The sequence below is a fragment of the Epinephelus lanceolatus genome, chromosome 14 (assembly GCF_041903045.1).
Source record: "Epinephelus lanceolatus isolate andai-2023 chromosome 14, ASM4190304v1, whole genome shotgun sequence".
Lineage (NCBI taxonomy): Eukaryota > Metazoa > Chordata > Actinopteri > Perciformes > Serranidae > Epinephelus > Epinephelus lanceolatus.
In genome coordinates, this window is record NC_135747.1 from 38,683,202 (window position 1) to 38,699,204 (window position 16,003).

The 16,003-nt window shown below is 40.0% G+C and overlaps 2 protein-coding genes across 2 annotated transcripts in view; one reads left to right on the plus strand and one right to left on the minus strand.

The window, feature by feature from the left end:
- The first annotated feature begins 1,927 nt into the window (after positions 1–1,927).
- LOC117251008 (alpha-aspartyl dipeptidase) lies at positions 1,928–9,101 on the plus strand. Its single transcript, XM_033616961.2, has 8 exons — positions 1,928–2,168; positions 2,658–2,746; positions 4,484–4,558; positions 4,728–4,807; positions 4,956–5,129; positions 8,208–8,267; positions 8,756–8,838; positions 8,931–9,101. Exons 1-8 carry the CDS (start codon positions 2,074–2,076, stop codon positions 8,989–8,991), a joined length of 717 nt encoding a protein of 238 aa, XP_033472852.2. The 5' UTR covers positions 1,928–2,073; the 3' UTR covers positions 8,992–9,101.
- A 4,420-nt stretch (positions 9,102–13,521) lies between these two features.
- The window catches only part of itgav (integrin, alpha V), a 46,708-nt gene continuing 44,226 nt past the window's right edge, over positions 13,522–16,003 (minus strand). Inside the window, exons 30-32 of the mRNA XM_033617287.2 lie at positions 15,888–15,995; positions 15,580–15,699; positions 13,522–15,055 (exon numbers count right to left, since the gene is read on the minus strand). Coding sequence (XP_033473178.1) covers positions 14,963–15,055; positions 15,580–15,699; positions 15,888–15,995 — 321 coding nt within the window. The 3' untranslated portion in view covers positions 13,522–14,962. The remainder of the gene's footprint in view (positions 15,056–15,579; positions 15,700–15,887; positions 15,996–16,003) is intronic.

The window sequence follows — 16,003 nt, forward strand, 5'->3', positions numbered from 1 at the left end:
AGATGCTGCATGATTAAATATTCTGTTTCATATACATTTAAGTAGAAGAACCAAAGTAGTACAGTCAGATATTTCATAGTGTTCATAACATTGATCTGATAGCTGTCATTCATTTTCACCTTTTACATTTTAAACACAGGATGATTTTATAAAACTCGTTATTAACTGGATTCAAACTGAGTGCTTTAGTAAAAGGATAATGTTTGAGTATCGACATGTATTTGTGTACAGAATGATTAAATGTAAATTTTTGACCTAAGGAGATCAGATTGCTGGTGATAGGTTTAATGTTCTGCTGCCGCCTGGTGGTCACCTGGTGTAACTTCAGTCAAATGACTGAATATGAAGCAGAACTTTTTCTTTCTTTGTTGTCAAAATAAAATAAAATAAAAATATCAAATGAAATTAATATGAAATGAAGTCATGAAATCAAATGACAAAAAATATATCTGAAGCTTTGTTGGGAGTGACCTGTTTCAGACCACGTTTGAGTCGTTCTGACTCACTGAGGGAAAAGTAAGTGATTCAAAGGATAAAAAAAAAAAAAAAAAGACTTACTGAAACAATAAACTACAATTTTACATGTCCTGTTAAGTCAGAGCATAAATACATAAGGAAAATAATTACTTTTTTTGTTAAAGCATAAAATAATTCAATGATAACAAATATGCCGGATTCAAAACGTTTAGAATTTCTTGTTTTATTTTATTACATTTTTGTTGAATTCGTTTTTTGTTTGTGTGTTTTGCTTTTATTCTGAAAAAAAGTATAGGTTTATTCCGTGGAGATGCCCTTCAAAGTAAAAGCAGTGCAGGAGTTTTTAAGCGTTTTTTTCTTAAAGTTTTAAAAATGAAATAAATAAATAAAATAAAATAAAAATGAATGAATGAATTTCAGGAGAATAGACCTGCAGGAATATTTATGTACTTTTTTGTTAACTAATGAATGATTGGTACGATGGAGACCTTCGACCATCTAACACTGGCATTTTGTCTCTTCAAAGGAGGATATAACTGTATAACAACAACAAAAAAAAAATATTTACGACCAAATATATTTGCACAGAATATTTGGACTGCTTTTATTTCAAAAAAGTTTTTCTAAAAGACAGACTTATATTTGATGTTTTCCTTCACGATTTTACAGATTTTATTTTCTAAAATTTCATAAAAATATTATAAACCAAAGATGCAAGTAATTATTACTTCCATTATTGATTAATCTGTTGATTGTTTGATCCTTAAATGACCAAAAAAAAGTGACACTACAGTTTCCTACAGACCAAGGTGATGTCTTCACAGTGTTCTTTTTATTCGACCCACAGTCCAAAACTAAAGATATTCACTTCACTGTCACAGAGGACAAACAAAGGCAGTACATTATCATATTGGAGAAGCTGGAATTAAACACTGAGCTGCATTTTTGATTTAAAAATGACTTAAATGATTAATTCACATTCTACATTTCTGAAAATACAGTATTTTATTGTTTTCGTCATTATTGTCTTCATTTATTCTTTTGTGTTTCCTTCATATTATTTTATCACACTTTTCGGTTATCATTAACTGGGTTTACTATTTTTTTTCTAATGAAAAAGATAATTAAACAAAACATCTGATATTTATTTCAATCTTGGCAGTTATTGTCCAAATGTATGATTTATGATGCTTTTATTCTGAAAGAAATGTGCCGGAAGTAGTAGTGTTGTTTCTGCCGATGGAAAACACAAACTGTAACTGGTGTTTGTAAATAAAGTTTTGGTCAAACTAAAAGTTAAACGATATAAACCAGCAGAGAGTTTGGCTCAGAGTCAGAGCTGACGGTTTCTGCCTGAGACAAGCAGCGGGTCGGTGTGTGTGTGTGTGTGTGTGTGTGTGTGTGTGTGTGTGTGTGTGTGTGTGTGTTTTATCAGCGGAGATTACAGCCGGTTTACAGCCGGCAGAGAGCTGCTGTCAGCGGGATCACAGCTGAACTGTGACCCCGGACCTCTGGACTCTGCAGCGGACACAAACTCCTGCAGGCTTCCAGCTGAGTGTGTGTGAGCTGTGTGTGTGTGTGTGCGTGCGTCCAGAGATGAAGAGGAGACTCCTGCTGGTGTCCAACTCCACCCTGCACGGCAGCGGATACCTGGACCACTGTCAGAGCAACATTTCACAGTTCTTTGGAAAGTAAGTTTACTGCTGCAGCTCCTGTACGAACTCCGACCGAAAATCCTGCAATTTAACACTTCCGTGTTCCTCAGCAGACACGCACGTCTCTATGAACCTGTCTGATAACTCTGAGTAAATCTTTAGTTGTGTGGCAAAGTTCGGCGCACAGGCAGCACTTAATGACTAATATTTTAATTTAAATAATGAGTAAATAATTATCTTAAAAGTCTGAGGTCTCGTTGTAGGTTCGTATTCAAATGCCTGTTTTTTCAATGGAGTTTGGTGTGGAGAGAGTCGACATACAAGTGTTAATAGAACATACACTGTAGAACATGACACTGTAGTAATGCGTTCTATTTATCTGAAGGAGTTAAATGATCATTAAAATGCAGGGCGTTTAAATGGAGCTTGTGTGAAGAGATTTAATTTAAAAGGAGCATGACATTCTCTAAATGGACTCTGTCCCTGTTCTCTGTTCTGCTGACAGTGTGTGTTTATATTTTTCAGAAATGTGAAGAGGGTTCTGTTTGTCCCGTACGCTCTACATGACAGAGACGCCTACACTAAAACTGCCAGGGACAAGTTCAAGACTCTGGGTATGTCTATGTGTGTCACATTATCAAAATCAGGACATAGTTCTGGTTCCAGTTCTAAAATACACCTACTGATGCTACTTGGACACGTCTTCAGTGACGAACCCAGGGTCATTGGGTGTTTCGGGATTTAAATCATCAGATACCCTCGCCCGTCATCTGGGTGGAGTGAAGAGGCTGTGATGTTTTCTGGAATCTTGAGCTGTATTCCTGGGTCAGTTTGGAGCTGTCAGTCCCATGTGGTGACAAGAAGCCCTCCAGAGCAGCTTGGCTTTGCCTAGCTAGGTCTAGGCCTTCCCCAGCTCTGACGAAGGAGATGAACTGTTTGGGGGCGTGCCGACTCTTGTTGTACTGAATCACTGTGCTGATTGTGTCTGTCAGCGCCTTTAAGACCTGGTCATGACGCCAGCAGTATCACCTGTCCCCCAATGCTCTTGGGCAGCAACCAGGAATGAGCTCCAGAGAACCCCTCCTCTGGCACAGTTGACATGGTGGAGCATCTGCCACGCCCCAACAGGGCAGACTGGCCAAGCTTGGGAGAACACCATATACGGATTGGATGAGGAACTTGATTCGCAGTGGTTTTACTCCCTAGAGCTCTGCCTAGGTAATCTTGTGTTGCTCCATGTGCTCCCACCTGGTCCAGACACCTTGCTTGTACCAGCCGCCTGTCTTGCTGGACCGTTCTTCCTCCACCTCCACTTGTATCTCATCCTGGACTAGCTGATGCCTCCCTTTCCCACTACCCAGACCTGCACACCAGGATGCTGTGCTGAAGCCATACCTCTGCTTTGTCAACCGCTTCATGTGCCCACCCCTTCCTGCTGGTCTTCACAGTTATTCCTTCCAAAGCGACTTTAACATCAGAGTCTCTATACATCATCAGCTCCCTGGCTCTGGTGCCTGAGTTTCTCTGACAGGACGCTGTTGGGGAGTTTGGTGGAATGCCCAGAAAGGGTGATGGTGCTTAATGACCGAGAGAGCCCCAACCAACTTAGCAGGAAGTGGCTGATTGTTATCTGAAGTGCCTCCATTGTTGTCACGGGCACCTCGTAGACTAGAAGAGGCCAAAGTAGCCTTGGCAGGACTCCATGCTGGTACATCCAGGCTTTGACTTTGCCTTGGAGTCCTGACTTGTCTAAAGCAGTGAACAATGCTGTTAAGTTGTTCCTGGTTTGCTGAAGTAAGGTGGCGTCCTTCAGGCAACTGTTGAAGATTTTGCCCAGGCTCCTGACTGATCTTTCTGACACTGTTGGAATCTGTGTCCCTCCCAGGATGAAACAGAACTCGTCAGCCACTCTTCCCTTCTTCAGGATGAGAGACCTGGACTTGGTGGGTTTAAAACTCATCCTTGTCCACAAGATGAATCGTTCACGCTCCTCCTGGAGCAATCTGCAGCCAGGGCCAGAAGTTGCTGTCACAGTTAGGTCATTCATGAATGCTCTTATGGGGGGCTGCCAAGTGCCAGATCTAGACAGGGGGCACTCCATTCTACCTCCGCATGTTCATGACCAATGAGAAGAGTGTCACTGAGCTCGGGCAGCCAGTTATGTCCGGCTAATACTATTAACAAGAAAAGTCCAATAGTTTAATGTTTATATAGAGGTGACCTTAAACTGTATGCTTTCTGTACGTCTTATATTTCATATTAACTTCCTGTATATATTCTTTGTATTTTGATGTGATGAGATGTTCTCTAGGTGTTTTCTTAATGTTTTGTCTGTATACGTTCTGGCCCAGGTTATGAAGTGCACAGCATCCATGAGGCCTCGGACCCCGTTGATGCCGTCCGGAAGGCTGAGGGCATTTTCATAGGTGAGGAACAGGAGAACAGAGCAGCAGGGACACTGTGGTTGATGGTTCAACTACGCTGATGTCCTCCTCCACTCCAACCTCCCTCCTTTCTTCACCTCCCACATCAGCCTGTGTCCTCAGTTCATCTGTAGCGTGTCTGTAGATATGAATGAAGTGTGTGTGTTTGCAGGAGGAGGAAACACTTTCCGGCTGCTGAAGAGTCTCTATGACAACAAGGTGGTGACGGAGATCAGGAAGAGAGTGCTGGAGGTGACAAATACACACTCACACACACTAGATCCTGACTGATACACAAACAGTGTCACTATAGTTGATCCACGACAGAACAAAAGTCTGGTGTCATTTGTTTAAACACAAATTAAGGATAAAGTACATCACCTCCTCCCTTCCTCTCCAGGACGGTGTCCCCTACATGGGCTCCAGTGCTGGCACCAACGTGGCCACCATCAGCATCAACACCACCAATGACATGCCCATCGTCTACCCTCCATCCTTCTCCGCCATCGGCCTTGTCCCCTTCAACATCAACCCGCACTACTTGGACACCGACCCCAACAGCCGCCACATGGGGGTGAGTCAGGAAACTTCAGCCTCTGCTTAAAGGCCCAGACACACCAAACCGACTTCAGAGAACTAGCAGCAAAGAACGCTGACTGTTGCATCATCTCATGTGCCAAAAAGTTGCACATGAACACATTGCAAACACAACAGCTGACGGCCAACCAGCACTTACATTCTGCACCTGCATGAGAGGAAATAACTCTCCACACCAGCAGACAGCGGTAGCCTGTAATCAAATCATCATTCAAAAAGGGGAAACAGGAAGACAGTCTTGACGCTAGTTAGCTAGTTAGCACATTAATAACACAATCTAGTGTTGAAAGAACAGAGCATATTCACCGTGCGCCGTGAACAATAACACAAACCATCAGGAAACATTTCTGCAAAAGAGAAAAATAATCTGACCTTATGGAACAAGTTTGTTTTGGTCTCACTTCGGAGAAAGGGGTCCAGTTTGGGAAGCTCAGAATTTAATCTCTGCTCTTTGCAGATGATGTGTTTCTGTTAGTTTCATGACAACGTGACCTCCAGCATGCATGGGGGCAGTTTGCAGACAAGTGTGAAGCAGTTGGGATAAAAGTCAGCACTCGACTTCACTTTTTTGGGCATTTTTGCCTTTGTTGATAGGACAGCTGTAGATAGACAGGAAAGGTGGTAGAAAGAGGGGGGTGATGTGCAGCAAAGGGTCGTGGGTCGGAGTCAAATTCCAGCTGCTTTAATGGACGTAGTCTATATTGGGCACACACGCTCTACCAATTGAGCTAAAGATCGCCCCATGTCACAGTTCTCTGCCGGAAAACAGTGGATTGCAACTCTGGGTTTGGAAAGAGTTACTGCGTCAGACAAAGGAGTTCAAGTGTCTCAGGATCTTGTTCACGAGGGAGGGTAGAATGGAGCCTGAGATGGATCGGTGGTTTGGTGCAGCTTCTGCAGTGATGTGGACACTGCATCTGACCTTTGTGGTGAAGAGAGAGCTGTCCCAACCCTCACCTATGGTCATGAGCTTTGGGTAATGACCAAAAGAATGAGAATGTTGATACCAATGCCGAAATGAGTTTCCTCAGAAGGGTGGCTGGGCAGCCTTAGAGATAGGGTAAGGAGCTCAGAGCAGCGTTTCTCCTCATCGCGCCAATAGGAGCTAGTTGAGGTGGTTCAAGATCTGATTAGGATCCTCTGGGGTGTTAGAGGTTTTCTGGGCACGTTCCAATGGTAGGAGGCCCTCGGGATCCTCCAGGAGGAGCTGGAAAGTGTTGCTAAGGAGAGGGATGTCTGGAGTATTTTGCTCAGCCTGCTGCCCCCGCAACCAGGCCCCAGATATTTGGATCAAAATGGATGGATGGATAATGAAGTGCAAAATATGACAGCGGACTGTTGAGCAACTAATGTCGTCTATTACTCAAGAACAGGAAAAAAATTACTTTCAAAATATCAACATGTCCTCAGTTCCCAGACGTTTACAGAGTGTCATTCATTTATTGCGTTCTGTTTTTCGTTATGCTGCAGAGTCTGTTAAAAGAATGGAAACTGTGCAGATAAGGACGCAGTAAAACACACACAGTGTCTCAACTCTGAACTCTGTCACCTAGCTGATTAATGAGAGCGGTGATAATTTGGCTGTCACTGATTGGCTGATTACCTGCCATACCAGTTACCACCCTCACCGTCCTTTAATCAGTCATCTCAGGTCAAATAGAAGCTGTTTGGGATTTGACATGTCAGCAGCTGTGAAGGATTAAAAGTCTGTAGCTGTAGTGAGAAACAAACGGCCTGATGTTCCTGCAGGAGGAAGTTATTCAACATGTGAATCTGTGAAAACTGCCTTGGTGAACAAAAAGAAATGCAGCGTCAGCAAACTGAAATAAACATCCTGACGTTTGACACTGTGGAGGTTTTTAACAGTTTACAGTCATTGAACAGAAGTCTTTGAACACTGATAACCAGCCGTCCCTCTGTCACCTGCTGACTCAAATGTCTGAGCGCGATGATCTTTTCCAGAATCATCTCTGTATGATATTATCATAGTGCTCACTAAAACAGGATTAAAGTTTTCCAACAGTGTTAAAGTATTTCGTAGTCTGTCTTTCATTTTCTCTAGAGCCCGAGGTGACGTGTCAATATCGTGTTTTCTGTGCCACCACCTGTCCAAAAATATTCAGTTAACTGTGAAAAAAAAAGAGAAATCATAAACAAAAGATGCTTCAAACTCGCATTCCTTCTCTGAGGCTCACTTATCAACACAGTCAGCAGGGGGAGCTGCAGCAGTGACACACACTCATCGAGGCGATTATGGTACTTCCTTAGCACCCGTTTGCTCCAACTTGCCCCAAAATCACATTCCTTCTCTGAGGCATAACTCGGTAAAATCTGAGCACACAGACATGATAAACACATTGTTAGATTCAGCGTGACACAGTTTTAGAGGTTGTAATTATCTTGGATATCTATCATGGATAGATGCCGATAAATCTGTCTAGAAAACACAAAAAACGACGCACCTCGTAACTGCAGTTAAACATTGTGTTCACATCATATGCAACGCGAAAATTTGTTTGGAAGTTTGAATGCTAGAATATTTTGTGTTGACTCACGTCATACGTGTGTGAAATCGATGAGAGAACGTCCGCCAGTACGCCCCCCTGCTGATTGGCCATTGCGGCCCGAATCGGTCGCTGAAGTTCAGATTTTTTCAGCTCTTGCAATTAAGTGTATGACACAAGCACCTTATCAATACGGTCAGCAGGGGGAGCTACAGCAGTGATATACACTTGAGGAGACCTGTTTGCTCCCACTTGCGGCAAAATCGCACTTCTTCTCTAAATCATAACTCTTTTTTGAGGATGTAATTATCAATAATAGGCAAATAAATCTGCCTAGAAACCACAGTAAAAAGACTCTCCTTGTAGCTGCAGAAGTTGATTGAGAATCTTCTTGTTTTTAAGTTCTCTACAGTGTCCCAGTATCCAGTGACAGTTGTCTGTACATCCACGTGTCCTCTGCACACAGGACCTGCTAATCACTTATCCAGCCTACCTTTATTAATAGAGACTAAACAAATATAATTATGGGCTGTGTTGTGGTTCTTGTGCAGGAGACCAGAGAGCAGAGGATCACCCAGTACCATGAAGAACTTGATACTCCATGTGTCCTGGTGAGGCAGGAAGTTATTCCTTCCCCTGTTAATCCAAGTCTCCTATATCAGTAAAATCAGTGTGATCTCCATGTTTAATTGCTGTCTTGAAAAATTCAGTGTAATGTACATTTCTACAGCACTAATTGTTTTCTTCTGTATTTGGGTCATTCTTTAACTGTCGTCCATTTTGGTCTGGAAACCTACAAAACCGTAACGTTTCCAGTAATACGACACTGGCATTTTCACTGTCAGTTCCAAATGTATTTCCCATAACAATACACAAAGTGATGGAAATGACCTCTTTCCTTTTTCATTGGTGTCTGACGCCGATATCAATGACTGAGTGGAGGTATTTGACGACTTCGGAGTGAGAACTGGTTGTAGAAGCAAGTAACCCCCAACCCCTAACTGTAGCTGCACCAAACCACCGATCCATCTCAGGCTCCATTCTACCCTCACTCGTATCATGACCTGTTAGCTTGACTAGTCGTCTCTGTGATCACCAGGGTCTGAGGGAGGGATCCATGCTGCTGGTGGAGGGGAACAAAGCCACGCTACTGGGAACCACCAAGGCCAGACTCTTCACCAGGTAACACAGTCAGGACCTGAAACCAGTGACACCACTAAAACAAGAAACACCAGTGACACCAGTGACAATGATCACCATGATGTGTGTTTCAGGGGGAAGCCCTCAGTGGAGTACGACCCAGGTAGTGACCTCAGCTTCCTGCTGACTCAGTGATCAATCAGAGGGAAACAGGAAATGACAGTCTCACCGAGTCATGATGTTCTTCTGGACGTCAGAACTCAGATTATCGTTCTGCCTAAAACAGAATAAATATTTTACAGAAACATCTGTTGTGTTTGTTTGTGCTTAGACTTTACTTTGAGGTACTTTAACTTAAGCATTTCCCAGTGGCTTAAGGTAGTTACAACGGGCCCCAGTGCACGCCATCATGATAGCCCATAAGGCTCCCTACTACATTGTTATGCACCTTAACTAGCTACTGTATGATCTTATCATCACATGATCAAATTGAGACTTGACACTGAATTACACCAACATGCATATCACCCAGGAATCTTCATAGCATACATGTATCGGACAAAAATACCAAAGAAGAGTTTTTATACCTTATTTATAGTTTATGTAGAGTAAGCATATACTTTATATTTTATAACATTTTGTTCATATATTCAGAGCAACCGCCCTGCCTGCACTGACTATATTTACAGCCCTATTTCCATTTTCTTGTATTAAATACTGACTCCACTATTTTACTGTACTATTTATCTGACAGCTTTAGTTTCTGTGTAGACTAAAATTTCACACACAAAAACAAGACAATGCATCATGTTTGAAAAGTTCATGTGTTTTTTTAAATGTAAAATGTAATAAAATATCAAAGTAAATATGAAGCTATGGTCAGGGGACAGTTAGCTTAGCTTAGCATAAAGACTGGAAACAGGGGAAAACTGTTAGCCTGGCTCTGTCCAAAGGGAACAAAATCCACCTACCAGACACGAGACGATGACGATGCCAAGCTTCTCTTCCGAACTGTTGAACTGTTCCTTTAAATAAAAAATAAAAGTCTGCATTTTGTCACGACTTCCTGTGATAAAAGCGGAGAACGCACAACTGTAATACTGATTTATAGTAACTGATTCTTGAGTTTTAGTACTTAGTGCACCAGCAGGATTTTACATGTTTATTAGCAGATAGTCCACTGGTTGAATTTGGTAAAATGGACTGGTGAACTTAAAAAAATATATATTTTATTGTTTTTTCTGTGGATATATATGTCATTTTTTGGCAAATAATTCATTCTGTTTTCTTAAAATAAAAACAGATCATGTTAATATAGTAATTAAAACTATAGATAAATAAATAGATTTAAGAGAGTAAAGACCATTGAAGGTACAGATACCGCCGTGTAGAAATACTTACTACACAACTCATTAATTCAAAATGCTACTTTAGTAAAAGTTCAAATAAATTAGGAACAAAATTTTACTAAAAATTTAAGTAGTAATTATGCAGAATGGCTCATTTCAGAATCATGTATGTTAAATTATTAGATCTTAATTAGTATTACTGTGTGAAGGTGGAGCTAATTTAAATCACTTTTCTATTCTGCTGGTAGCTTGTGATTTTCCTCCTGGGGATCAACAAAGTTTTATTTGAACTTATTGTAATAATACATCACTGTTATTTGGTGATATTTTGTATAATTAATCTGCAGAGTAACTAAAACTATCAGATAAATGTAGAGAAGTGGAACATAAAGTAACAGATAATGGAAATACTAAAGTAAAGTACACATACCTCTGAGCTGTACTTAAGTACTGTACTTAAGTACTTTCCAGCACTGGTGGCAAAATATAAAACTTTCCAACAACATAAGAGTCGAGGTTTGTCTCATATCTAATGTTTTATGTTCAGAGTTTCAGATGTGTGCTTCAAAACTAAAAAATACGAAGACAAAACAAACAAAAAAACCCAAATGTGAAGAAATCAGTTTATTTCAGTTCAAAGGTGAAATCATCTCCTTATGAAATAGTAATTTTTTTATTCTCTAGGTGAAAGAACACATACATCAAAAATAGTCCACATGTTCTGATGGCAGAAAGACAGACAAAGATGGCGGTATTTAATATAAAATACAGTGAAAACCCCTCAGACAGACAGACAGACGACTCTGTTCAGTCAGTTCGGGAAGGTTCGATTCTGTCTTCAGTTAATTTTACGTATTTTTAGGCTCTGATTTTATTTTATTTTTCTAACGTTATCTGTAACTCGGCTGTCTGTATTTGTCCTCAGAGCAGAACGTCTGACCACAGATTTTTCAGTAAACTGCAGCTTTTGTTTTTATATTTTGAAGTGACGGAGTGAAGAGACTTCAGTCCTGCTGAACTCTGCTGAAAGGCTGAAAAGTATTTCACTAATTTAAACACCAACGTCCTTAAAAAAAACCTTTATAAAAGTTTCTACAGTGCAGTGAGTCTCTCCGTCCTGACGAAATATCTACTGAGCTCATACTGAACATTTATGACCTTTAATTAACGGACCTACCAAGTCCTAGTTTCCCATTATTTTTGAGTCACTTTAATGCACCAATTAAACAAATCAGTGAGTTCATCTTATCTCCTGTTATGGCGTCTGCGGGCGGCTGTTTTTGAACTTATTTGGAAGCCACAATATTTTGTATCTGGAGTGATCTGTGACACTAACGTCCAACAGTAGTATAAGTACATCCCTAACATCTGCTGTCAAACAAAGAGCTGCAAACAAAATAATGACGGCAGAAGTGACATCAGCAGAGGATATTCAGCGGGACGACAGACATGAAAGCGTAAGATTAAAACAAGATGTATAATGTGCTAAAAGTGTTCCTGTGGAGTTATTTCATTGTGACTGTTAAATGGATTAATATATTTTCTAAAATTATCATCAACCTTGAACAGTAATTCATGATGCGAACCCAATATGGGCAAATTCATAGCAAAGTTTTTTTTCTTTCTTTTTTATATATATTTATATTCACACACTCAAAGTCACTCATACCAACAGAAAATGGCAACCTGCCTCTCGCGTTTTTGTTTCTCAGCAAAGCTGCCACTCATGAAATCTGATGACAAATAATACTATTAGAAAAATCATAAGTAGAAGAACAAGGAAGCCTCAGTGCAGGGCGGGAAAGATCCAACTGTAGCTATCTGACTGTTCGTTAAGCCCCGCCCTCTGTGGTCAATGCTGCTGGCACATGTACAGTTTAAAATGATAATGGTGGCAGATTCTCCACAAATTCTCATTTCTACCTACATTCTATTAGCTGTAGCTAGCTAGCTAATAAAGCTAATATTAGCTCTATGGGTTCGTTAAAAAACAGTCTCCTGCTGACTTTTTATATTTATACTTTTTATATTCTTTAACTGGTATTTAATCTAAACTTTATGGCTACAAGACATCACGCTAACACACAGAGGCTAAAGCTAACAGTCTTGACTCTGATATCGGAGATAAAGTACGAGGAATTAAAGTAAAAAAGAAGTGGAGGAACAAAGGCTTCAGTGCAGGGCGGTAAAGATCCAACAGTAGCTGACTGACTGTTCCATAAGCCTTTGCTATAACCTTTGCTACGCCTGTTAGCATTTCCCATTCTCGTATGGCACTCGTACACTTTAAAATTAAAACGGTGGCAGATTTACCGTAAAAGTTCTTAGTAATTTTTAAAAAAAAAAAGGATTCTCAAATTCTCACAGTAGTAAACAAAAGCAGGATCTCATTTCGAACAACATTTTATTAACTGTAGCTAGCAAGCCACAGTTAATAAAATGTGGCTAGCTAGCTAGCTAATTAAGCTAATGTTCCACTACATATGTCTCCGGCTGACTTTAATATTAAGTTTAAAAACTTCAAAAATCATAACCTAACCCAACAACTTACTGTCATTAGCTTATGACATGCTAACTCTTAGCCTTGGGGGTAACGCTTACTACTATAGGTTGTAAGCTAGCTAGCTGGACATGCTAGGGACTGCAGTTTAATTTATAGCAGTTTAATATTTTTATTTCACTTGTGTTTTTTTTTTTAATGCGTCTTGCACACCGTTAAAAATCTGAATACTGACAGACCTGTTGTGCCTGGCTGTGGTTTGACATCACTATTTTTGGGGCGGGGTTTAGCGAACTGTCAATTTTACAAATGACAGACTCATGACTTGCATTGATTTTCCAGCCAAACATCATTTTCTTACAAAAACTACTGAACAAACTTTGCAAAACAATTTCTAAATCTTGTTGAAATGAGTCGGACTCATGATCGTTTTTTTTTTTTTTTTTTTTTTTTTAAATACATAAAAAAAAAAAATACTGAAAACACCCAAACCAGCATCCCAAAGAACCCCAACCCCCGCCCCCCAACACACATGAAGCAAAAAGAATATATCAGGGTAAATATATTACTGTAACACTCCTCATTTTCCCATATCGTAGCAAACGAAACCATCTTTATCCAAAAATAAAGAGCTGAATGCAGATTATCAGACACTTATTGCCAACCATTCAAATTTCATATTGCTGCATTATTGCTGTTGGAATTAATCACGAACAGCACCTGAACAGGGCAGTCGTTTCAGAAGTATAAAGGCTGCGATGACGACCAGAAATCATCTGCTTCATCAATTGATTTGGTTTTTTTTTTGCTTAGCTTAGCTTAGCACTGACATGTGCTTTTTTGTTTTCGTTGCAAGTTTTCAATAAATTATGCCTTTTCGTTTGATTGTGATTTTTAAAAATTGCTGTTACTTTGTATTGTGTTTAGTATTATACATGATTACTGGGAAGACGAGCTAGCCCTTTGTGGAAGCTAATGAAAATACCTTACCCGGTAATCATTGAGCAGAATCTCATCTCAGACGGTCTCAGATTCAGATGTAAATCTTTATAAATCCACAGAAGATAAACTACGGCAACAACAGTTCACTGTTCTGTTCTTGTAGAAAACAGGTTTGTTGTTCGGGGCAGGATAAAAAAAATACATCAAATTTATCAGCAGTTCTGGACTTTCTGGGCAACAAGCCCCTACAGTTCATCAATTATTTTGGGTTTGGAAAACAAAATGTGCAAATTAAATATCAAGCCAAACTCCACAAGCTCTGGTGCGACGAAAACCTCCAATGTCAACATAAATTACACCAATGTTTCATTTACAAACACCGAGTTTTGACCCATGAGGCGTTCTGTATCTGTATCTGTTAAGTATCGGAATTATTTGTTGTGGATTCACTTCTTTGAAAATAAAGCAATAATTAAAAATATCGACAGCTGAATTTGAATATATTTTTGTCAATGTTCACAAATTTGGATCAAAGGTTGAACTTTTACAATTCAACAAACATATTCAGGTTGCTAAAATTTGATTGCTGAAATTCAAATCCAAAAGTTAAAGCAGAAAAAAAAACCTTATTTATTTACTTAATTATTTTAAAAAACTTGAAATATGAAACTTGAAAAATGTTTTTTTTTCTTTTTTAAACTTGAATTTTTGAATGTTGACAAAAATATCTTCAAATTCTGCTTTGAAATTGCAAATCAATTAAATTCATATTTTAATTTCAAGGAGGTGAATTTAAAACAAATAAATTAAGATGCATGTTTTTTAAGTAAAATATCTTAATGCTTTATATTCAGTGATATTTTAATTTCAATATTTAATATTAAGTGGTTGTTGAAATTAAAATACTTAAGTCTTTTATTTGTTCCCATAAATATGAAGCTCCTGGTTCGCTTAGCAAAGCAACTAAGGTAACAAAAATCCTCCTAACAGCACAAAATATATGAATTAATCATATTAGTTTTTATGCTAAGCTAAGCTAACCAACTGCTGGTTGTAGCTTCATATTTACTGTACAGATGTGAGAACTGAATCAAACTGAACATCTGACTCTCTGATTCCCAAACTACTCCTTAAACTGTTGACTTTTAATATTGAGCTGTGAGGGTTTCACCTGCGACAGGTGGAGCTCAGGTGGAGCTTCTCTTTTGGCACAAACACAACACTCGTTTAACAAAAAACAACCCTTACTATATCTTAAACCAGTACCATTATCTGCCACTCAACAGTGAATACAGTGAAATTCTCTCCGCGTCCATTTTACCCTGAATTTTTTTTCTCTCCTGGACTTCCTGTCTGTTCGAACACAGTTTGACCTCTAGGCGTCAGTGTTGCCGTTCTCCTCTGGCTGCAGCTGCTCCTTCTCTGTGCAGTCCTCCTGGGGGGGGCGGACACGCTTAAAGAAACCCAACTGAGGAGGAAGAGGAGAAGATAAATGCAGTTAGTTTAGTACTGGAGCCGATGATGTTTGTCTTCATCAGCCTGAAATCTATGACATCGTCTATGTTGGTGGAGATTTTCAGTCGTCCAGGTCATGGTAATGTTCAGTGCTGTATCGTAGGCAACTGGACCTAACTTGAGTTTCTTGAAGACGTTTCACCTCTCATCCAAGAGGCTTCTTCAGTTCTAACAGACTGGTGCTGAGTCACAGGCTTTAAACCATGTGTGGGTGTGAACCCTTAAAGAGAACCTTAATCCGTCTCCTGGGACCCTAAGTGGACCCATCTAACCCTAATGACACCCAAGATGGCTGGATGGGTCAACGACTCATGTGACCTCAACGACTCTGTAAGGGCTCACACCCACACATGCTGACAAAGTGACATCACTCGAGGACATATATCAGACATCAGGCAGCAGCTCCCTCTGACAGAGACACGAAAAGATTTACACTCCTGTTAAAACCTCAGTGTCCTCACAGTGTTAGTGTCTCACCTTGTACATGATGAAGATGAGCAGCGCCAGCAGCAGCAGTCCTGCCAGTACAGCCAGAGCCACCACCCAACCGGGCACCGGCTGAGTCTCTTCTGTCACCCACATCACCGACAGACTCACCTGAACACAAACACACACACACACTCCTGTTTAAACACTTTTTATACACTGGCATCCGCATGAGAGGAAGAACTGAGAACAATCACACGTTTTACATTTAGATAACGCTGATATTATTTACGCTCTCTTTATGTCATATTTCTACCGTACACTGATGACTTGTGTGTGTCTGTGTTTGTGTGTCTTACAGTAGTGCTATTAGACGGTAGGTCCGACACCAGGTTCTTGTATGGCATCTCAATGACAATGAAGGAGGCCGTCGATCGAACCGCATATGAACGATTCTGATTCTCAGTCTGAAATG

Coding starts and splice junctions, on each gene's coding strand:
- LOC117251008 (XM_033616961.2), top strand. CDS start 2,074: ATGAAGAGGAGACTCCTGCTGGTGTCCAACTCCACCCTGCACGGCAGC. Junction 2,747..4,483: donor GGACAAGTTCAAGACTCTGG/GTATGTCTATGT, acceptor GTTCTGGCCCAG/GTTATGAAGTGCACAGCATC. Junction 8,268..8,755: donor TTGATACTCCATGTGTCCTG/GTGAGGCAGGAA, acceptor TGTGATCACCAG/GGTCTGAGGGAGGGATCCAT.